Raw genomic sequence first — 23,458 nt, forward strand, 5'->3', positions numbered from 1 at the left:
TATTTTCCCGCTAAACATTTGCCGCGTGAGCCTCTTTCACGCCAAGTACACCTTAAACCAACCCTCACATTTAACTCCGTCCGAACGCCGTCAGGCAAGAATCTTTTGCCCTCTTTTAATTCCCAGTGAAATATATTTTAATAATTTTTTATGTAATCGGAAAATCTTTACATGATTTTGGAGACATCCAATTAAAATAATCCCACAAAAATATATATATATATATATTTTAAAAAAAAACATACAACAAGATCCTAACCATTTTTCATCAAATCTTTTCTACCAATCTCACGCCTTCTAAAAATACAAGAGGTACTTCGAACTATCCGTTTTTAACTTCTTTTTTTAATATTTAAAAAAAATTATCTTTTAAATATTATAAAAATTAAAAATATTTTTTAAAATCAATCTCAAATATATTCTTATTCAAATAATGAATTAATTATATTTACAATATAATTTTTTAATCTAAATATTTATAATTTTATTCATTTTATGAGTGCAAATTGGACTTAGGGAGGCAACTGCTCTACGTAAAAATATGAAATAGTTGCAATGAGGAGATTTAAACCCCGAACTAACAATGCTTCCTTAAGTCATATGAAATTCGCCTTATTGGATTAAAGTCCAATATTAGGTAGTGTTTATTTTTTTATTTAATTATAAATAAAACCTTCATGTTTAATAGTGTTGAATATTAGGTTATTTATTTTTGTAGTATTTTATTTATATTAAGTATTAAAAATAAATAAAAAAATCAATATATTATTTTTTATATTTCGAGAAAATGACATATTTTAACTTTTTATATTTAATAAAAAGTTTATAATAAATTATGAAAAAACAGAAAAACAAACTACCTGCAAATAAAATAAACATCATAGTCTAAATTAATAAATAATATATAAATGTTAAATATATATATTTTAAAGATTGTCCATATAAAACAAAATAATGGCTTGTTGAACATCAATTTTTATTTTTTTGTTTTTGAGCCGTAAATCATTAAGCTCAGAAATATTTTGTTTTATTTTCTTTTTTGGTAATTATTAATATGATAAAACAATCGAGTGTTTTTTGCAACATTTGTAGTAAAATTTTGAAACTTAAAAGTAATACCCGAAAACAAAAATTCCTTTATATATATCATATATGCATGTGAGTGGTCCGTACGATGGAATAAAGTAGATGCGGGATTTCTTTTATTAGATCAGAAGATTGGTCCACACGGAAGGTGGTTGAGATGGCATGGGCTCGCGCCGTCGGCCGCCTTGGATCCCAATGGGCCAGCCCTTGGGTGTGGGGCCACCTGCCACGGCTACTGCCCATAACAGACGCAGCAGGCCACAGAATATCGGGCTTTATTTCTGGAGTCTGGAATGGTTTTTAATTAGGGATAAGTGGGACAAAATTTTCTTAAAATTGTAAATATGACCCCCCACTCCTCATAGCCTTTCAGCCCATTTTGTCCCTTTTAATTATTGGAGCTCTCATAATTAGCTCCCACAACTTTATGGACCTTTCCTTCTTGACAACGCATCATGTGGACAAATATTTTTTGTTTTTTATTGTATGAATTTAAAAGGACAAAAAGCTTTTTATTTGTTATATTTTAATTGTTTGTTATTTTTTTGATAGTAGATAGAATTAATCTTATTCGGTCTCTCCTCATGATTAAATATTGTTGATTTAAAATTTTATCGATACCTTATTTATTATTTTCATTTCTAATTTTTATTTACTTCCCTTCTTCTTCAAAATAAAATAAGTATTTGATAAAAATTAAAAAATATACATTTAGTTAACAGGATAGAATAAAATACTATATATAAAACACAATATATTATATTCTATTCAACATGGAATACATATCCTAATATATGATTTTCAATAGATGGTGATATCATTTTATATATATTATATAAATATGATATTTTAAGACAATATATTAAATATGTTATATTATATTATAATTATATTTAATTTATGAAATAAATAAATAAAAATATGAAATACATATTATTTTTTATGTTTAAAATAAAAGTTATATCACATTCTAATATTTTTATTTAAAATTTTAATTTTTTTTATATTTAAAAATATTTATGATTAAAATATTTAAATTTTATAAATAAAATTTTGTTATACTATGTTATCCAATATATGAAAATAAATTTTATATATTATATATTAATATTAATTTATAAGTTTTTAAAGTCATAAATTTAATTTACGACAAACAAAATTTTATTTTATAAAATAAGTATAAAAATAAATTTATGATATATGAAATATATATTTATCATATCTTAGTATCATATTAATATATTTAACGTAAAAATGATAATATTGTCCCCAAAAAATTAACCCATAGTACGTTGGTAGGTGTGGTTTTTTCCTTAATCTTAAGATTTAAGCAACTGGAAATTGGTCCTTCAGCGTTGACGGCTATGGGTCTAAAAGTGGTGAATGACGGGGAACGTACTCCAAGTCTAAGCTTGTGAGAATTTAGTAGAGATGTCATGCGAGAGAGTGACAGGATGTGATCAAGCGTGTGGAAAGGATAAAGTTCTTTAGCTTTCTTAATTGTTTATGGTATGAATGGAACACCATACTTTCATGACTTTACTATATACCGCCCCCTAAACCAATTTAAATGTTGGAGTTAATAATAACGTTTGGGAGTGATTTTAGAAAGCGTTTTTAGTATTTTTAATACTTAAATGATAAATTTTTTAAAACATTCAAAATTTTAAAAGTGTTTCATAAAATCACCATTAAACGGACTGTAAATTACATTAATTTTTGGTATAAGGTTAATTTCAAAATACATATATATCTTGTATCAGATTCTTTGTCTACTTTTATAAGTATAAAATGTCATTATCTCGGTCTCATGTTTTTCTCATGTCGTTGATTTCTCATATGTTATGTTTAAATTTAAATTTTATAATTTTTATATTTATATTATTTACTAACTAAATTTTTATTTAGTTATTAAATTATAAATCATTATGGGTAAATATATTTTGTATTAAAATATTTTATTTTATTAATTATAAATATATTATAACATTTTATTAAATTATTTTACAATAATAAATAAGAAATAAATGTAATAATTTATATGCAATACATGACAATATTATATTTTTTTAATAATATATTTCATTTATATTATTTTTAAAAAATTTGTTGTTTAGAAATAATTTGTACATTTTTTAATCAATTGTATTTCAAAATAGTCCAAAACTTATGAAATAAAAATAAAAACTAAAAATTAGAAATCGTTCTTCAAAACAAACTTAGCCTAAAAAACCAGTTGAAGTTGAATTCTCTAGAAGCATTTCAGAGGTGATTTTTTTTAATTTTTTTAATTTTTTAATTTTGTTGTTTTTTGTTTTTTTTGAAACATAAATGATAATACGCTCTCAAAATTTACAAATCTCTCTACGGTAGCCCTAAGTTTTCCGTTTTCCCAGACCCCTTGCCTTCTCCTTTCGGTAAACATTCACTTTCTCCCGCACTCTCATTGGTCGAGCAAAACACACTCTGAGCAACAAGCGTCTCCTTTACTCTTTGGTTCCGATTCTCACCCCTTCTCATCAGCGGGAACTCTGCAGATCCATAGCTGGAGGTACTCTCCTTTCCCTTTTTCTGTTTGGATGCCTAGAATCTATATTATTATTTTATTCTTTCTTTTTCTTCAACCATGGAGTGAAACGAGGTTTCTTCTTCTACATGTTTAAAATAGTTTCCCGCGCACGAAAGCCAGTCAATTCTTCGTTCTTCCTTCGTTAGGGGTTTTAATGCTACTTTCTCTCCCTTCACTTTTTCTGGGTCTTAAATTTTATGGAGATGGGTTTAATTTCGGGGAGATGTTAGTTATGGGATTTTAGGAAGAAGGGGAAAGTGTTGTTGGGTTTTATTTCTTCTTTTGCACGAGGTTCATAATAAAATTTTATTTTTCCTCCAACCAGAAAATGAAACAAAACAGAGAATCCAAATTAGATGGGAAAGTTGTTCCAATTTCCACAAGATTTATAGCATTTTTCAGGTTTAATCTCCAATTTTTACCCCATGTTTTTCCTTCGAATTTTCTCTAGAGAATGTTACTAGAATTGATTCACATTCTTGATTCTAATGCTTCTTTGATTTTTTGCTGCCTTTGTCACGTCCTGCATAATTCTATCCATTCTAGTCTGCTTGGTTGTTGAGAAAATATAAGAAAACTCTTTGGATCATTATTTGGGACCCGAGAAATCTAAAACCTCTGCATATGAAAAATAAAAATAAAATAGAAAGAGAGGAAGAAATTTATATGCACACAGGAATGGGTTTGTTGATTCAAAGTAAACCTTTTTCTATCTTTCTTCTTGCAAGAATTACCGATTGATCATTGAATTTAACTTGAGTTTCTGACATTCTAAGTGGTATAGTGCTGGCCGAAACATCGAATTAGAAGCTATATGGCTATTCTTTTGAACCCACGTAAATTTTCCAATAAATATCTCCAAGAAAATTCAGGGCAGTCCATAGGACAGATGCTTGAGCCTTTGGGAAACTTCACTTTTAAATTCATGAATATCTTAAGTGGGTCAAGTGAGGTCACTGGACAGTGAGCTCCAACCCCTACCATGTGCATTGTGTCCCCTCACTTTTTGCCTCTGCTTCAGACACCATTTTGAGGCCTAAATGTAGAACTCAGTTCCCCCAATAACTTTTAGGATCTCATATTAAGGACTGGCATTGCTGTTCTTGCTATCTTTAAGGCTCCTTTGTCCTAAGAAAAGAGGCAGAGAAATGGAAAGTTTATACATTGTTGTAAGTTTTTTTGCTTTTTCTTTCCTCTTTTTTTTTTAAACTGAGTTTTCCATGGGTAGAGTATTTAGTGTTTGCTTTTATTATTACAATGTTGTTGTCATGTCTCCCATTCTAATCTTACTAAATTTCAAAGGTTAGGATGAGGGTGAGAGTCAATCGTTTAGACAGATAAGCTATGCACCCTGCCTAATAAGCCAAGTTGGAGAGAGAACTTTTCTTGGTCTCTTATCATTCATAAGGTTTCTGAGAGATATTTTCACATGGTTTTAGAACTGACCAATAAAAATGAAATGGGGGGACAGTGTTCAACTATAGCTGGAGTTCAGCCCAGGTAGATGGCCTATCCATCAACTATAGTTGTTTTCAATTTATTGCTGGATATTGCAATTGTTTTCCAACTCTTATGAATCCCAAGATTACATTGAACCCTGTTAGACCTCATTACCATTGTGGGGTTTAGGCACTACCACAAGGAAATGTAAATTCACAATTACCAGTTAATCTTTACCTCTTACTGTTATTTTTTCCATTTATGTTCCTAATCATGTTTATCAATTAGTTATTTCTTTTGTGGCCCAACATCTTTCAATTTTAAACCTTATCTTTCTCTGTTAATGATGAAATAGAAGTTTTCATTATGCCTTCACATGTTTGATGTTAGCCAAGAATCCAAGTAGGTGATGGTTTTACTTCTCTCTTTCTAGTGAACTCACTGTCTTCAACAGTTGACAACAAACTTGCCCTAATTGTAATTATTTGCAAAATGTTAGCCCTTTGATTTTAGGGTGTTGAGTGAAGGAACATCATGAAGTTTCTGGATTGGTACTTGAAGATTGCAGCAGTTTCAGCTCTGATTGGAGCTTCAATGGAGTTGTTCATGATCAAGACCGGCTTCTGTGTGAGAACCCTCCAATTTCATTTCCAGCTTTAATATGATTTATTCTGTCAATTTTCAACTTAAATGATTCAATATTGAACTTTTTATTGATCTAACTCATGGGTCTTAGGGTTTTGGGTTTTGGAGCCAATTGTTTATGTAAGGTTAGAAGAAACCCAGTATGTTTTTTTTTGCCATTTTAGAGGTAATAGATGTTCCAATTGAGGTATCTCAAAAATGAATATTATTTGAACTTGTTGATAGGAAAAATGTTTGCTTGCATCTCATAGAATGTAGATTATGGAACCATTCAAGATATAATATGGCCCAAGTTCCAGTTTGGAAGAGTCCTTCAAACATGATTGTTTTAGGGAGATCATATGCCATCAATTGATGCTCAGCATTTTTTCCCTCATTTTGTTCGCTATGATCAATTAGTTGAATGGTTATCAAATCTAGTAGCAAAAGGCAAATCTTAAGAAGAAAGTTGTTAGTGCTAACCAATTTTGAGAGGAGGTGTCGTGTGTCTGTTTCACTTGAAATCCATTAAAGGTGAATGTCAGACGTACTACTGAGGTTAAGGTCTAGCATATTAGAATAACATGGAAGTGAATATCCTGGATATTAGGGTTTGAAATGAGTTATTCTCAATTCGATTCCTCAAGGAGATGTGACATCCATGTTAGGGAGTTCTTCTTCCTTGTCGGAAAATGTTTTCTGCTTTGAGACATGGAATGTATTCATTACTCCCATACTCAAATGAAATTATGTCTGTTCCAACTTAAAGTAGGGTTTGCAATTACAGTATTGGGGAAACAACATATTTCCACACCTTAATTGCGGTATTAGTGAGTTCAGTCGATGGAAACAAACATTTTCTCAGGCAGACAATCCAACAACATGGGGCAGTGTTTGCCAATGAAAATTTGATTTTGATCTCAAGAGATGGAGATGTCATTGAATTTTAGATGACTGCTTCGTTGGGATGTAAAAATTTATGAGAAGATCTGAAGAAAAAGGTTACCTGCCAGGAGTATAGATTTTGATGATGTGATGTTCTTCATTAGGGATTAATTTTTCATTTTGATGAGTGCTCTAAAGATTTTTGAAAAGATCCTAGCAGCATTGGGAAAAGAGAGAACAACAGTTTAGTCAGCTTGACAAAAATTTATCTTGATTTCTTGGAGTCTGGTGCAAGAATCCTTTAGCCATTTCACGTTATTTGGGTCATGTAGTACAAGCATCATTTCCACCACCATAAAATGTTGAATATGGTTCAAGTGTGGTTTGGTCTAGAACTACTACTTTGACCCTTCAATCCAGATGATCTAAATGACTGAAGTAAAAGAAGTTGATTGAGGTACCTCAATCACTTGTTTTTGATTGGAAGGAAGTGAACAGTTGTTACCTTTTCTTCTCTTGCTACTTATTCACTTCATCTTTCTTTGGCTTTGTTCATATTAAAAAATTTTTCATCGAAATACATAATTTGCCTCAACAAGTACAATAAATCTTCATTTTTAACTTTTAGTTGTTTTTTTTTTCTTTTAATTTATTTAAATGTCATGCAGATGATAAAGTGACTGTTTTGGAGTCGGAGAAGCTAGCTTGGGAGGGTTCCACAGAAGCTCAGGCTGTTAAAGAAGCTCTCAATCCTTGGAGACATCAGGATGCCATAGAGAGAAAAGATTCCTAGCTTTCTCAGTTTTTGAGGTTTGCTTTACATACCCATTAGTTCCTTGAATGATTCAATTGCATGTAAGGACCTAAGATTTGTTATATAGAAGAATGCATTTGTTAAGTAAAAGCTTAGGAAATTAGGATGGTATAGAATCCCTGAGTTCTAGTACCAATTTTGAAATCTTATGGCTGGTCACTGATGCCTGACTACCACCATTGTTATTCAGCCTCTCCAACTTTTGGTTGGTTCACAGCCTTGAACCAAATTGTGCTGATGTGCACTTGTGCTATTTGGTTCTCTTAATCCAGGGTTTTGGTGTGCGATCAATTATTCAAGCGTCCCATTGATTGGATCATGGTATCAGATGGACACAGCCGATCTTATTACCTGTGTAGATTCAACTTGAACTAGGGCACCGTCTCCCTACCAACCCAGAAAAAAGAGATGATTTTCTAATTCTTGGCTTCTTTTCTGCAGGGAGAAGATGGATAATGGCGGAAGAAGGTCAACATGAGCTATAATGCTTGGAGATCCTTTACAGCTATGCTGCATGTTGTTTGGTGGAATAACTGAACTGGCACATTATATTAATTTTGATTTTTTTTAATCCAATAAAGTATTCCACATGTGGCAGAGTTTTTGGAAAATAGATGTGACGCTTGTTGCTTGGTGTTTTTTTTCTCTCAAGAAATTCGAAATTTACATTTTTGTGCTCTCGAAGAAAAGCCCTGACACGTTCTTTGTATTGCTTATGTTGGTCTTTTTTGTAAAATTCATGGCTTTTAATTGGCTGGAATTTTCAGGCTTAAGGGATTTTTTATTTTCCTTTTATTGTTTTTCTCTTTTTCCCTTCTTGCATTTTCTCCCAAAATTTTTAAGAGCGAAACATAGCCACAATTCATACAAAATAAAACATCAAAATTATAGCTCAAATACAAACAAACAAACAAGCCACTTATTCTCTTCGCACCTAAAATCAAACCATTAATTCTGATATACCCGAGACTAAGCGGGTGCGTAGTAAATCAATTTAATAATTTAATTTAAATTATTAAGTGATTTAAGTATATTTGACAAAATAATTTAATGGTATGTTTTAAAGTAAAAAAATAATTTAAAATAATAAATAAAAATAATGTATTTATTTTTAAATCCATATTTTTATATTATTTTTTTATCATAATTTGTTTTAATTACTTGAATGATGATCTTTATCGAGCTTTTTTAGTTTAGTTATAATTTATGAAGATAAATATATTAATTTAATGATTTAGAAATTTTTTTATTAAATAACCTTAATATTTAAAATAAAATTAAGTAATAAATTTTAAATTAATAATTTAAATCATTAATTAATAAGCATTAAGTTTTATTAACCACTCTAAACTTTTTTCTTTTTTTTTTTTAGTATCCTTATATTTTTTTTAAGGGTAATATATTATGGTCAAAACTAATTTTCTTACACCGTCAAAAATATCTTTCTTCGCCCTCTTGTGCCATTGGCCCACCCGGCTCCGGTTAGAGCTTTCTGCATTCTGTTTTTCCACTGCATCGCATAAAAGTATATTAAAAATATTACTCAAAATCATCGTACCAAATTAAATTCAAACAAGTCCTTGATCACACTAGGATTAGCGTTGGTCACCGCTCTTAACAAGTGGTTAAAAGCATCATCTAGTCTAAATCCAAATTAATTGGGCTTCGGACTTGAAATTAACATCACACAGAATCACCAAGGCACCAACCAATAGGCCATTTGTCTATGTTTTTCAACCTTTGAATGTAATGTGGCATCTTATCATTTGGTAGGTCGGCAAAACCGAAGATAGTGGCCGCCCACTCTACCCAAAAATTACACACCTCCATCCCCTTTCCTTAGTCTCCACTAAAACTATATGATAATTTTTTTTTTCAGATTTAAATGAGCTTTAATAGATCTAAATAATCTCTCATCTATTTATTAAATTAAAAAATGGTTGGTGCTTTAGTATCATCTATAATATACATTTGTATCATGTTTACAAACACGTAAATTATAAAAAGATGGTTTAAACTTTAAATCCATAACCTCTTAATAAATAAGTTTTGATATCATATTTAATTACCAATTTTCTTAAAAAGTTTAAAGGATTTGGATTTAATCTTATCATACTTTTTAATTTTTATAAAATCATAAAAAAATTATAAAAATAGATGCAAGTAGCATTTAAAAAAAAGAAGTTAATAAGATACAAGTGATATTTGGTTCTTGAAAAATATAAAAAAATTATTAAAAAAATACTTTTTTATTTAATTATATTATAAAAAAATAATTAAAATTAGTCCAAATTTATATATTTTAAAATTATTTAATTTTTATATGAAAAATTAAAATAAATAAAACGAATTTAAAATAATATATAATAATAATTTATTAATTTTAAATTTATTTTTATTTTTATTTCCTATTTTCTTTTACAGGCATCTCTCTTATATTTATTTCCCTCGAACAAACATACCCTTGGAATACTTATCAAATGAATAGTTAGAGAGACTTTGGAAAGGTCACACTAGGAGTCTAGGACAGAAAGGAAGTGGGGAGTGACAGGATGCAGCTATACAGATGACGTCTCCACAGGAAACTTCTACTGACCTTCTCCTGGGGTGGGTGATGTGATTCTTGCAACTTACAACTTCATCATAATCTTAATCTCAAAGTGATGGCAATTTTTTTGTAGATATAAGACCCCAATCATGCAAACTTTTGACCGTATCTTCATATTGATGCGATCGAAGGTGGGTTCAGATATACATGCCTGATAGAGTAAGGATGAGTCGCTCCCAACTTCCATCTTCGATCTTCATGTGGAAAAACATGGAACTTGAAAGGATGTGGATGGATGACTTCAACCCCACCCAAATTAATACTATAATAATTAATAATAAAGTGTGATGCAGGAAGAACCTACCGCACCCTCCCCTTTAATGGATAGGTGAGTAATAGTAGCGAGTTTTGATATATGGCTATATAACCCAGTACTAGTAAAGAAGAATAGAGGAGATCTAGAGAGAAAGAGAGAGCAAATGGAAGGTATTGATGTGTCTTCCTTGTTTGTTTTTGAAGGCAGTGGAGACTCTGATGATAAGGAAGATTGTGAAGAAGATGATGATCACTCACTTGTGACAATCTGCTGTATTAATAATGCAGCAGCAGTTGATGATGCAGAGTCATCAAGCAGCAAGATTACACTAGGGTTTGAAGATCAGGTTGATGAGTCTGATGATGGAGATGAGGTAAGAGATTCCAGCGATGATCACAGCGGGAGCAGATTGGGAGGGTTTGTGGGAAGAGAGGAGGAGGAAGTCAACTCAGGTGGAGTTAGGAGAAAGGAGATGATGGAGGATATGGAAAACAAGCTATTTTGGGAGACTTGCTTGGAACAAGGGTACCCATGAAATTCTCTGTATTTTTGTATTTATTTATTTTTGTTATTGATGATGGCAACTTTTTACCTTTTTACCTTTTTCTTTTCAATTACTTTTTGGAATTTTCTTCTAAACAAGCAATTTGATTGGGAAATTTTATAATAGTGGAGGCTAGGGTCATTCATTCAAATTTATAGGAGGATTATGAAAATCTTCTGTATTTATAAATGAATGTTTTATATATATATATATTATCAACCTTATGTCATTAGCAAAGCATAAGAGCCTTGATTTTATTTTCTGTTCGATGTAGTGTCCACCTTGAAAAATCTCTCTCTCTCTCTCTCTCTCTCTCTCTCTCTCATGTTAAAGCTTACACAAATTTGATAAATCTAGTTTAGTGGTAAAGTTATTTCCTTCTTATAAGAAAGCTTTGATTCCATGCCCCTCCTCCTAGCCTTTCTTGGCTCCCCCTTAAATTGGAGTGATCAAAATGACAACCAATTTTTGTAACTTTAATTTAAGATTGCAGTTAGGAACCCAATTAATTTATGCAGGATGTCATGTGAAGATTTTTATTCAACATTTGAAAACCTTGTTGCTATATTTGGTTCTAGAATTTTTTTAAAAAATTATGAAAAAAGGTAAATAAAAAGGATTCATGGTATTCTATGGGAACAAACATAATCTCTCTATTAGGTATTGATTATTATTTTATGGCTAAGCTAGATACTAACTCAAATCATGATAAGAGTAACCCTAATTTCCTTGATTAGTGTATTTATATTTAAGTAAGGTTCGGACTTTAAATTAACACATACTAAGGGGAAAATGTATTAATTCGGTACAACCTAACTTAGAGAAAATAATATCGATCGATCTTTATATATATATATATATACTTTTTATTTTAAAAATTATTCCTTTAAAAAAATAATAATCATCCATCGCTATCCTTGACTTAAAAGTTTAATAATTTATCATTTGAAAATTATTACTTAATAGATTAATAGTAGCCTTAAAAATGATTTACTTCACATCTTCAAAGTAAATTACAACCTTAAAAGTCACAAAAGATACTTTGTTTGTCACCTTAAAAATGATTAATATTTTAACTTCAAATTTTTTTATTCATTCAAAACCACAATGTTGGTTGAGACGCTTAATATTAATACTAGTTTGATATGCTTCTTATCTTTTGTTTTTAAAATAATAATAACTTCGATATATGATAATATAAGAATCTTTTGAAATTTATCCTAAAATGATAATGACTTTAAACTATTTAAAAGGTTGAAGGGCTAAAATTTTATTATTTCTCTCATTTTAAAATTATAATTTTAAAAGTAATAATTTTTTGGTACATAAAGTATAAATAAATACTTTTTATATAAAAATTATTATATTTTACTTGGAATTTATTCTTAGTTTTTAATTTTAAAAATAAAAAACAAGAAGTGTATCAAATCTAACATCATTTCTATTATTAATGGTCCCCTAAAATAGAAAAAAAAAATCATAAAAAGAAAAGATTAATTTCAATTGAATCCCCTAAATTTGGGTTTGGTTTAAATATATTTAACCATTATTGATTTCAGATTTCATTAGTTAGCACTATAAGATATGGAGATCCTTTTCACGGTTTTAGTACAAGATGATAATTTTAAGTAAATTTTTTAAAAATAAATGCATTTAATAAGTTTATAAAAAAAATTTAATCTAAAAAATAAATTTTATATATAAACTACGTATAATAGGGGTGGTAACTGGTAACTCACGGACCATGCTCCAACCAACCCAATTACAAAGAAAATAGAGAGCTGGAAAGAAAACGTGGATTCCCACCGCAAGTCTTATTATAAGGAGGTTAGACATTGGCTCCGTTGCAGAGAAGCTAAGCACCATTAATCAACCCACAATGCATTGATAATTAAACCCCCATAATATGAGCTGTATCTACACATAGTGTATATATATACTTGTCGTCAGCTGGATTAGCGGGGAGTGTGAACTAAGGTACACCGTCATTGGCTCGTGACTCTACATATTCATAATAATAGCAATAATATATGATGTTATAGGAGCTTATGATATGATAATAATATGACCGACCAGTGCCAAGCAGGAGCAGTAGTTATGTGCTCATTGAATCACTCATTGCTCCCATGCTTTGTGGGATTAGAAATCCAAATAACGCGGTTAAGTCACCGTTCAAAATACGATGCATGACACTCTTTTATTGTTATCTACGTCTTGTTTCATCAATGACTTTAGGGATGGCAATGGGCGGGTATGAGACGGGTCATCCCTACCACATTTCCGTCCCTGTTATATAATTTTTTTCTCATCCCCGTTCCAAACCTGGGGCGAGTTGGTGACCCCCTGCCCATTTATAAAAGAACTGATAATCTCATCTCCGTCCCATGGGTCTCTGGAATTTCAACTAATAATACTATCTAGGTTCTCATATTTAAGCTACAAAGAACCTCTTTCAAAATGATTCATATTTCGATGACACTCATATTATGTTGTCTCTTCATCCACATTTAATCAAGCATTTGTTGTGCAACAAAACTGCAAAATGCACAGATTTACAAATAAACAATCCAAAAAATCTAAAATCCATAAACTAAAACCAGAAAAATATAAAAAATAAGATATTTTTAACAAAGCCTCAAAACTTAGGGTTTTCTTATCTGAAAATGAGGAATCCATAGAAACCCTAATAATTTGTTGTCTATGAATTTGGTATTTTGGTTTTTAGAGCAAAAATTACGCTTTTAGGGTGAAACGGGAAAAAATGATTAAGGAAGAAATGAGAAAACGAGAAGAAATGAGAGAACGAAAGCTCTCTTACTATCTTCCGAGTGAAAGAACCCTAGATCTTGAGGAAGAAATGATTATATATATAGAGGACTTTTTGGGTATTTTGTAATGCTATAATGATAAATTGGTAATTCATATACGAGGTGGGGCATTAACTGCAAAACCCATCCCCGCCCTGAACCTGATTCGGGTTTTTATATACTCCCCAAACCTGTTATATACCCGAATAGGATATTCTCATATCCGCCCCAATAGGGGCGGGTGACCTGATTTACCCGTAAAATTGCCATTCCTAAACAACTTTCCTCAAACTTTGACATTTGCTCCTTTGTATATGTTTAAGTTCCTTGGATTAATCATAGATAGCATGTTTTCTTTTTGTTTTTAAAAATCGATAAAAACAATTCTTATTTGTTCTTTACAAATTATTTTTTATTTCACTTTATTTTTAAAAATTATTTTCAAAGAATAACCTCTAAATAACATTAGAAAATTTTAAAAACAAAAAATTATTTTTAAATCATATGACCAAATATGGTCTATGTTTTAGAAAAACAGTTTTTTTTTATATATATTTTTAATAATATGAAATAAGAAATGTTTTTTCAATAATATATTTTAGTTGTTTTTATTGTTAATTTATTTTATGAGAAGTGTTGTTTTATAAAATAGTTATATAAATATGAAGAATAATTTAAAATAAATTAAATACTATACATAAAAGTTATTTTTAAAAAATATTTGAAATTATAAGAATCATGTTAAAAATATTTCAAAATTTTAAACCGGTTTTTATTTTACAAAACATTATATAATGGATTTAAAAAGAATTTTTAAGAACTATTTTTCAGTATTGTACCAAAATTATGGTCTATTTGGGAATGTATTACAATAAAGAATCGGAATTAAGCTCAAACTAGTGAATGACTTTCAGAAATAATCATTTCCAACTAAAACTTGAACTGGAAACTCAAATTAAAAATAAAATAACACAAACTGTGCTCTTCGGATCAGTATTAATTAGCTATGTCCTTGTAAAGGGAGCCTTAGTTAGAAGACAAGACGGGCAAAGTTGTGAGATGCAAGTATGCAACAACCCTTTTGTAAGTTGTAGCAATTAATCTCTCTCTCTCTACACACACTAATGTCATAAATTTTGTACAAGATTTTCTCTCTCTCTACACACATTAATGTCATAAATTTTGTACAAGGTTTTATCTCTCTACACACACTCTCTCTCTCTAACAAGGTTTTCTCTCTCTCTCCACACACACACACACACGCTTCTACACACACAAATGTCATAAATTTTGTACAAGGTTTTCTCTCTCTCTACACACTAATGTTATAAATTTTGTACGAGGGTCTCTCTTTCTCTCTCTCCACACACACACTAATGTCATAAATTTTGTACAAGGTTCTCTCTCTCACACACACACACGGGGGTTTTCTCATGGTGGTTGCTGGTGAGGGATACCTATATAAGGTGTTCTATGGCTAGTTCTTCATCCGACCAACACGCGCACGCGCACACACACACGCACGGTTTTCTCATGGTGGTTGCTGGTGAGGGATGCCTATATAAGGTGTTCTATGGCTAGTTCTTCATCCGACCAACAGAGAACATTCTGAGAATTGTTTGTCTAGTATTTGAAGATGAGGCCAAGCTTTGTTTCCATGCTTCTAACTCTTGTAGTCTGTACAGTTGTTGGGGTTTGCAATGGACAAGATCAGCTGAGGATGAAGTTTTATCATAAGAGTTGTCCTTCAGTTGAAACCATTGTAAGGGATATCACATGGAGCAAGGTTGCAGCTAGCTCTATCCTGCCAGCCAAGCTACTAAGGCTTCATTTCCATGACTGTTTTGTTCGGGTATCCGTCTTTTTTATTTCCCTCTATCTTGAATTCAATTGCAGGTTTTAATGTGTAACACATATATGTTGCAGGGCTGTGATGCATCAGTGCTATTGGATTCAACTAAAAATACGACTGCTTAGAAAGAAGCGTTACCGAACCGGTCATTGTCAGGATACGATGTTATTGATGATATCAAAGCTAAAATTGAAGAAGAGTGTCCTGGAGTGGTTTCATGTGCTGATATCCTGGCTCTGGCTGCTCGGGATGCTGTTTCGTACCAAGTAAGTTCCGAGCTTAATCAAAATTGAGAGTAAATTAATGAAGTAACCAAACCCTTTTTTTAACTAAAAAGATCATTGTGAAGTTACTCACAGTTGTAATTAACACCATGGAACTGTATATGCAGTTCCAAAGACCCATGTGGCAGGTTCTAACCGGGAGGAAAGACGGAAGAGTTTCGCTTGCCTCGGATATCCCTGGCAACTTACCGCCACCCACAGCAGACTTCACATCTCTCCAGCAGCTCTTTGCAAGCAAAGGGCTAGACGTTATGGATCTTGTAGCCTTATCAGGTAAAAAAAAAATGTATTTTTTTGTAAAATCATGGTGCTTATTTCATTATATAACTTTTTATACTACTGAAAGAATCAAAATTATGTAGGGGCACATACAATTGGAGTGTCACATTGTAGTGTGATTGCAAGGAGGCTATACAATTTCACAGGAAAAGGGGATGCGGATCCTTCACTCGAACCAGATTACGCAAACAAGCTATGGAGGGAGTGTGGAAGCCCTCTTAATCCATCAACAACTGTAGACATGGACCCTGACCAGAGCTCACTCTCCTTTGACAGCCATTACTTCAAGATTGTCAGCCAAAACAAGGGCCTGTTTCAGTCTGATGCAACGCTGCTCACCAACCCCCAGTCGGCTCAGATGGTAGAAATGCTACAGCATGGCCGATTATTTTTTGTGCGCTTTGCTCAATCGATGAAGAAGATGGGAGGTATTGGTGTACTTACTGGAGATGAAGGAGAGATTCGGAAGCACTGTAGTCTTGTTAATGCCTGAACCTTGGTGGCCTCAGTAATATTAATTAATGTCTGTTTGTTGGATTGGTATTAATTAAAATTATTGTTCTTCTTGTTGTGGCAATGAATTTGGGTAATCAAATGTGGTCTTTGCTGTGTACTAGCAACAAAACTAATATTGAATTGAGTGATTTCGGAACAATTGATCTTGCTACCATGCATACGGATCGAGTCATGTATGTAAAGAGACTGAACGAGTCATGTTCCACCGAATTTTCTTTCCTGCTATCCACAATGAGGAACTGTCCTTGAGAAGTGATCCTTTTTTTTATGAATATTAGTTAGCTTTACATATAGATGTTATACCATCCTTTTGTTATATGAGCTAGCCTGTGAGAGGCAGGGCGAAGACTTCTGAGAGGGAAAACTTCTGAATTCAAACCAAGCAGCGTTGACAATAAGCTCAATTAAATGTTACAATTTGGTTCTCAGAACGATGCCCATAAGAAAGAGTGGACTTCTCCCGTCCAGAGTCTTATATTTAATTTTGGATTTTTGTTGAAGTAGGCAATCAACCATTTCAAACACCCATAGTGTTGCTTTGATCTTGATTGACTCTCAAATATCTATTGATAAACTCAGTCAAGATTTTTAAAAATCTGAGTCATGACACTAACACTACATTTGATTTCAATCAAATGCTAGGGATAGGAAAGAAAAAGTTAAATGAAATCGATTTGTTTTATGTTTGGTTTAATTATAAAAATTATGAACATAAATGTAATTAAAATTATTTAGAAACTTATATCTTGATACACGGCCAAATGATTGTCTTGGGCACGTCCCTCCTATGGCTAAGTTTGAATCATTTTCAAGAAGAGTTTTGGTATGGGTTTTTTGTGTATACCTTTTGTTCTCAAGGTTTGATGCTCTTTTATAGGGGAGGGATCTCATAACGTTGGTTGTACCTTTATGATTAATATTTTTCACGACTTCAATGCTCATTTGCCCATAACGACCAATTATTTTGTCATCATAAATGATCAATCATTATAGGTTTATGTAACGATTACTTGTCCTAATCAACGTTTGGCTAGGTTTTAGGTTGGATGAATAATGCATATCCCCAAGGCCAACATTGTATATTCTTAAATTATTTAATTTTTATGAAAAGAAAATCAATTTGATAATTTATTTAATTTCAAATTTATTTCTTTTATTTTTTCTTTTCTTTTATTTTTCATATTTATTTTCTTTTCCTTGTATCTTTTTTCAAAGCTTACAGGACCAAACGTGACCTAAGTGATTCAACCATTATGTATTTTTATTTTTTTTACGACTAAGTTAAACAACTCTACATATTTTCCAAAGAAGGAAGTTAATTAATATATATGGCATTGGTTCATGTGTTTGAGGCCAGGCTGGTTTATGGACTTCCATGGGCTAGACTTAGTCCATCTAATTAAACCCAGGACACAGAATACAAAAATGTGCGAATAGTCTAGGATAAGAATTGCGTTCAAACTTCGAAGTCAAAGAAACCAAGGGTCTGATCCGGGCAACCCTTTAAATAATCAGCGAGAATCATGGCGCCGCGTGCCACTGCTGTGGCAAATGAACGTGATTAAATAAGAAAACGTTTGGATTTGAACTAAACTAGGAATATGGCCACTACCTTCTCCATTCTCCTTCATCTAAATGAATACCTAACCCAAACAAGAAGATTTCAAAGGAACAGCTCCTATCCTTGAATGTCAAGTGTTCAGCATGTGACGTATACGTCACTCTTATTTTCTAGTGACAATGGTTATCTAGGTCTATCTTCACATCCCTATATTGAACAATACTATAATTATTTATTTGGATCATTGGACTTCATGATGAGGCCGCCATTCTCATGCATTCAACTTCAAGGAAGGAGCTCAAAACCATTAAACAATAATAAGGGTGGAAAATTGCCATCGCTTTGAAAACATAAAAAAATTAATGAATGTTTGAAAAAACCCACAAGCAAAGCCTAGGGCTAAGGGCAAGTTGAGGTGATTATCTATTCTCCTCTCTAACAACCCTAGATCTCTCAACCTCTCATGGGTTGATAATGATTTGATTTGCCTATAAAAGGAACTCTGATGGGGGCTGAGCTTGTGTGCCTTTGCTTTTCTTACTACTTCTGACTACTTGTTGTATTACTTGCTAGGTGTTTTTTTTCTTGCTTGCCTTCAACAAGAATGAGGTCAGCTAGAGAATGCCTTCTCATTCTCTTGGTTTCTCTTCTTGTATTTGGAGTGGTTCGAATTTGCAATGCAGATGGGTTGAGGAAGAACTTCTATAAGCAGACCTCATGTCCACAAGCTGAGAATGTTGTAAGGAACCTTACAAGGATCAAGGTTCAAGCTAACCCTGCTCTGGCTGCTAAACTGATTAGAATGCAGTTCCATGACTGCTTTGTTAGGGTATAAAGCCCATCACCCCCTTACGCATTTTCAGATAAAATGGGAAAGTACCCATTTGAAAAGCATAGTCCCTTTTTTCTGATGTTCATCACATTGTTTGTTGAAATTGTGGCTGCACTGCAGGGGTGTGATGCATCTATACTATTGGATAGAGTCGGTACTGATCAGACTGAGAAGGATGCAAGACCCAATCTTTCACTCTCAGGTTACGATGAAATCAATGATATAAAGTCCAAACTTGAGCAGGCTTGCCCAGGAGTGGTTTCCTGTGCTGATATTCTCGCCTTGGCTGCTCGTGATGCTGTCTCCTTCCCAGTAAGTACTTCACCATCAATATATATATGTATATAACTAACTAGTCTTGGCTGCATGCATGCAGTAGTACTAGGAAATATCAGAAGAAACCTTAACATTCCTACATTAATTTTGCAGTCCCGAACCCCCTTGTGGGATGTTCTTACTGGAAGAAGAGATGGAAACGTTTCTCTAGCCTCTGAAGTCAATGGAAACATACCTTCACCCTTCTCAGACTTCTCCACTCTCAAACAACTATTCGTCAAGAAAGGTCTTAATGTCAACGATCTAGTGGCACTCTCAGGTATATATACAATTAAATTCTTAATCAGCCATAGACCTTGTTACAACTACTGCTGATATATACTTGATCAGGCGCACACACCATTGGGTTTGCCCACTGCGGCACTTTCTCGAGGAGGCTCTACAACTTCACAGGCAAAGGCGATGCAGACCCTTCACTGAATGCAACCTACATTGAATCACTCAAGGCACAGTGTCCAAATCCAGCCAACGCCCAAACAACCGTGGAGATGGATCCTCAGAGTTCAGGCTCGTTTGACAGTAGTTATTTCAATATCCTTGTCCAGAATAAGGGTCTCTTCCAATCCGATGCTGCATTACTCACAGACAAGGCTTCCAGCAAGACAGTGCAACAGCTGCGAAAACCCAGGGCTTTCTTGGACGAGTTTGGTAAGTCCATGAAGAAGATGGCGGCTATAGGAGTGCTTACGGGAAAGGCTGGAGAGATTAGGAAACAGTGTGGGGTAGTAAATTAATATTAAGTTTGATTGCTAGATCTTGAATCATTTAAGGTTTAATGGTACCTTCATCTGAAGGATGATGAATAATATCCATGTATTGTAATTTTTTTATATTGTTGATCAGAAATAGAAATAAGTCATGTCCATTCTATTACCTGGAAATCCATTCTTTGATACACAAAACTCGAACTTATTTGATCCAGAAAAAAATAGTATTTGAGAACAGTTTTTAAAATCTATTTAAAAATTTAAAATATTTTCAATTTATTACATACGTTTTGAAATATTTCTTAAAAATAAAAATATTTAATTAAAATTGATGAAATAACACATGAGGAGACATAATTTTTATGTATAAAAAATGGTACATATAATCCAATTTTACATTTTTGCCCTTAAATTTTTCATTCAACAAGTACTCGAAGAGAGATGAGAATAAAAAATTGTTGAATAATATTTTGGTCCAAATGAGGTTATATTTCATGTTTTTAAAAAAGAGATTATTCTTTCAAATTTGTGTTTTTGAATTTTTTTTTTATCAAATAACCCTAAAAATAATATTTTTCTACCATGCTTTATTTTAAAATCATTTTTCATAAAACAAGTGAAAATAATTAAAATATATTCTAAAAAAATATTATATCTTTAGAATGATTTCTTAAAAAACCATTTTTTATTAAATATATTCTTAAATTTAAAAAAAATCCCAAAAAAGCTCTAAGATGCTTCTGATATGATATAAAAAATGTCAGTCAATGAGAAAAAACTTATATAGTTAAAAAAAATCTTATTACTTTATATCCTTGCATTGATACTATTTTTTTATATTCATGTTTTTTTTTTCTTTTAATATTTTGATCTTGTTTCTTAAAATATTTGAATGGCTCAAATTTTGAATTGAGTATGCCTTTTTTTTTTCAATACATTAAAAAAAAAATTCTACAATATTTACAAATTATATTCAATTTTTTTTTTCATATTTTTCATGAATGCGATTTAGAATGATATTAAGATGAAGGGAAATAAATTCAAACCCTAACGTTAGACAATAGCATATTTGAATGAAAAAGAACAAAAAACCAATGACATGTTTGTAGATTTGGAGTTTGATATATAATGACCTGATTGAAATCCCTTAGGCTATGTTTAATTCCTGGAAAGTTTTAAGGAAATAAAAAAAATATTAAGGAAAATAATTTTTTCATATTTGGTTTCATCATAAAAAATTTTAAAGAAAATTAAATATACTTAAATTTAATTAAAATTTTATGTATTTTAAAATTATTTAATCTTTATATAATAGAGCAAACTAAGTGAAATAAGTTTGAAAAAACATATAAAAATAAGTTATTGATTTTGAATTTATTTTTTAGTTTCTTTTTTTTTTTCCACTTTTCCTTCCTAATTTTTTGCCCTCACATTTTCCCACGAATTTTCCAAAACCAAACATAGTTACAAATTGAAAATCTCTGCAAAATTTTGAATTTGAAGATGGTCAAAGTAACTGCTTTAACCAACTCTACACATTTACCGAATTACCCTTTCATTTTCTTTCTCGTCACCTTCTCTTTTCCACACTTGCAATGGCAAATGACAAGGAAAAAAATGAAGAGAAAGTAAGATTTTCTTCAACCCATTTTGAATCTTCGATTTTTCCTTCAAATTTATAGTCATGAAATTGCATTGTTTCATCCTCTTTCCCACACACAGGTGGTGGTTGCAGAATTCAGTGTCTCAATGCACTGTAATGCATGTGAAAGAAGCGTTGCCAAGGCCATCTCCAAGTGTAAAGGTCTCTCTCCATGTCCCCAACTTTCAATTCAACAATTTTCATGGAAGTTCTACTAATTTATTTTAATTTTTTTTCAAGGGGTGGAGAAGTTTACCACAGACATGAAGAAACACAAGGCGACAGTGAGAGGGGCGATCAATCCTGAGAAAATATTGAAGAAACTAAAGAAGAAGACGGGGAAGAGGGTAGAGATTCTGGTCACTGAAGAAGAAAAAGATGATGAGTCCAGTGATGACGATGAATCGAGAGAGAATACTGTGGAGTCATTGATAAGTTGGGACTGGACAGACAGTGCGGCGTTTGAGATGTTCAACGAGGAGAATGCAAATGCATGTTCGGTAATGTAGAGAGGAAGAATTTTCGACTTAGTACTGTTGCATTGGGAGGTTTGTCTCTTGTGTAATTATCTTCGATTCATGAATAGTAGTGTGTACTTGAATATAGTTGAATTCATTGAATATTATAGAAATTCTCCAATTTGATCTCTTAAAGTAAACGTGAAAGACATTATTAATGATTTTCTACCAAAAAATTAGAGTATCAAAAAGGCATTTATTGTAATTGAATTCATTATTTTTCATATGTAATCATCATTTGTATATATATTGAGGCGGACAAACACTAAGATGGAATAGGCCTACTAATATGCCCAACGTACTTATTGCAATATGATGAGAGGTTATTCCTTTCGGAATAAAATGATCAAAACCCTCTATTGAATTTGAAGATTATATTTTATTGCAATATGATGAGAGGTTATTCCTTCCGGAATAAAAGGATCAAAACCCTCTATTGAATTTACAGACTATATTTTTTCAGTTAACTCATAAGCGTCAGACACCTAGATTTCGGGACCATACAAGCCAATTACATAAAAGGCATCAAAATCAAAGCAAGTCCATCGTGATAAAAATAAATGAATTCATCTCATATAAATCCAAAGAAAATGAAATTATCATATGAATAATAAAATTAAGATACCAAATAAGCATGATTAAAGTATAAAATAATAAAATTTAGATATGACTATGATGCATAAGGATGATAATAGGATAGGTTGAAGACTCTCATCCTCGTATCAACCTCATCCTCTATAAGCATGATAATACAATCCACAAACGAGATAAAATCATATTGCAGGTTTAGAAAATTTTGCAAATTCGCCTTGAATCCGATTCATACCCAAAAAACCTGTCCGGGTGACGTCTGATCTGGTCGTATTTTCAGATAGACATCCAGTCCAGTCGGATCGATCACTAGTCAAAGAACTTGGGCGAAGCTGGATTCTTTTCTGGGACAATTTTCTCTCTTTCGGCGTGTTGAGACTCACAGTTATCTTCTTACACTCGCCACGGCGTTGACATGTGTTTGTGGCGGCCCACGTGAATTTCAATAAAGCCCGTCTTACAAGTCACCGCCCAATTCCACTAAGCTTCAGGAGCTAATCAATCGACATCTTTAAGTCAACTAATCGATTAGCCATGAAACACGTACAGAGAATGTTTATCCATCACTTTGAGGATATAAGGCCCTTTTGTTGGGGATATGTCAGCAATAGAATTGAGGTAATATGGGAACTAATGAATCATACAGAGGTGAAAGCAACCGACCGTGTCCTATCATGGCATCCTTTCAAAAAAAGAAACCCAACATC

General features: G+C 32.0%; 2 protein-coding genes and 1 pseudogene across 2 annotated transcripts; all 3 read left to right on the forward strand.

Annotated features, from left to right (window-relative positions):
- The first annotated feature begins 15,290 nt into the window (after positions 1–15,290).
- On the forward strand, positions 15,291–16,541 carry LOC100261461 (peroxidase 24-like; annotated as a pseudogene).
- Positions 16,542–18,729: 2,188 nt separating this feature from the next.
- On the forward strand, positions 18,730–20,163 carry LOC100254434 (peroxidase 24). Its single transcript, XM_002277843.4, has 4 exons — positions 18,730–18,954; positions 19,078–19,269; positions 19,387–19,552; positions 19,624–20,163. Exons 1-4 carry the CDS (start codon positions 18,730–18,732, stop codon positions 20,025–20,027), a joined length of 987 nt encoding a protein of 328 aa, XP_002277879.1. The 3' UTR covers positions 20,028–20,163.
- A 1,432-nt stretch (positions 20,164–21,595) lies between these two features.
- Positions 21,596–22,151, forward strand: LOC100256377 (heavy metal-associated isoprenylated plant protein 19). Its single transcript, XM_002276987.4, has 3 exons — positions 21,596–21,628; positions 21,723–21,804; positions 21,883–22,151. The coding sequence occupies exons 1-3, from the start codon at positions 21,596–21,598 to the stop codon at positions 22,149–22,151; spliced, it is 384 nt and encodes a 127-aa protein (XP_002277023.1).
- Positions 22,152–23,458: the final 1,307 nt, after the last annotated feature.

Source organism: Vitis vinifera, chromosome 5, assembly GCF_030704535.1.
Source record: "Vitis vinifera cultivar Pinot Noir 40024 chromosome 5, ASM3070453v1".
In the NCBI taxonomy this organism is placed as follows: domain Eukaryota; kingdom Viridiplantae; phylum Streptophyta; class Magnoliopsida; order Vitales; family Vitaceae; genus Vitis; species Vitis vinifera.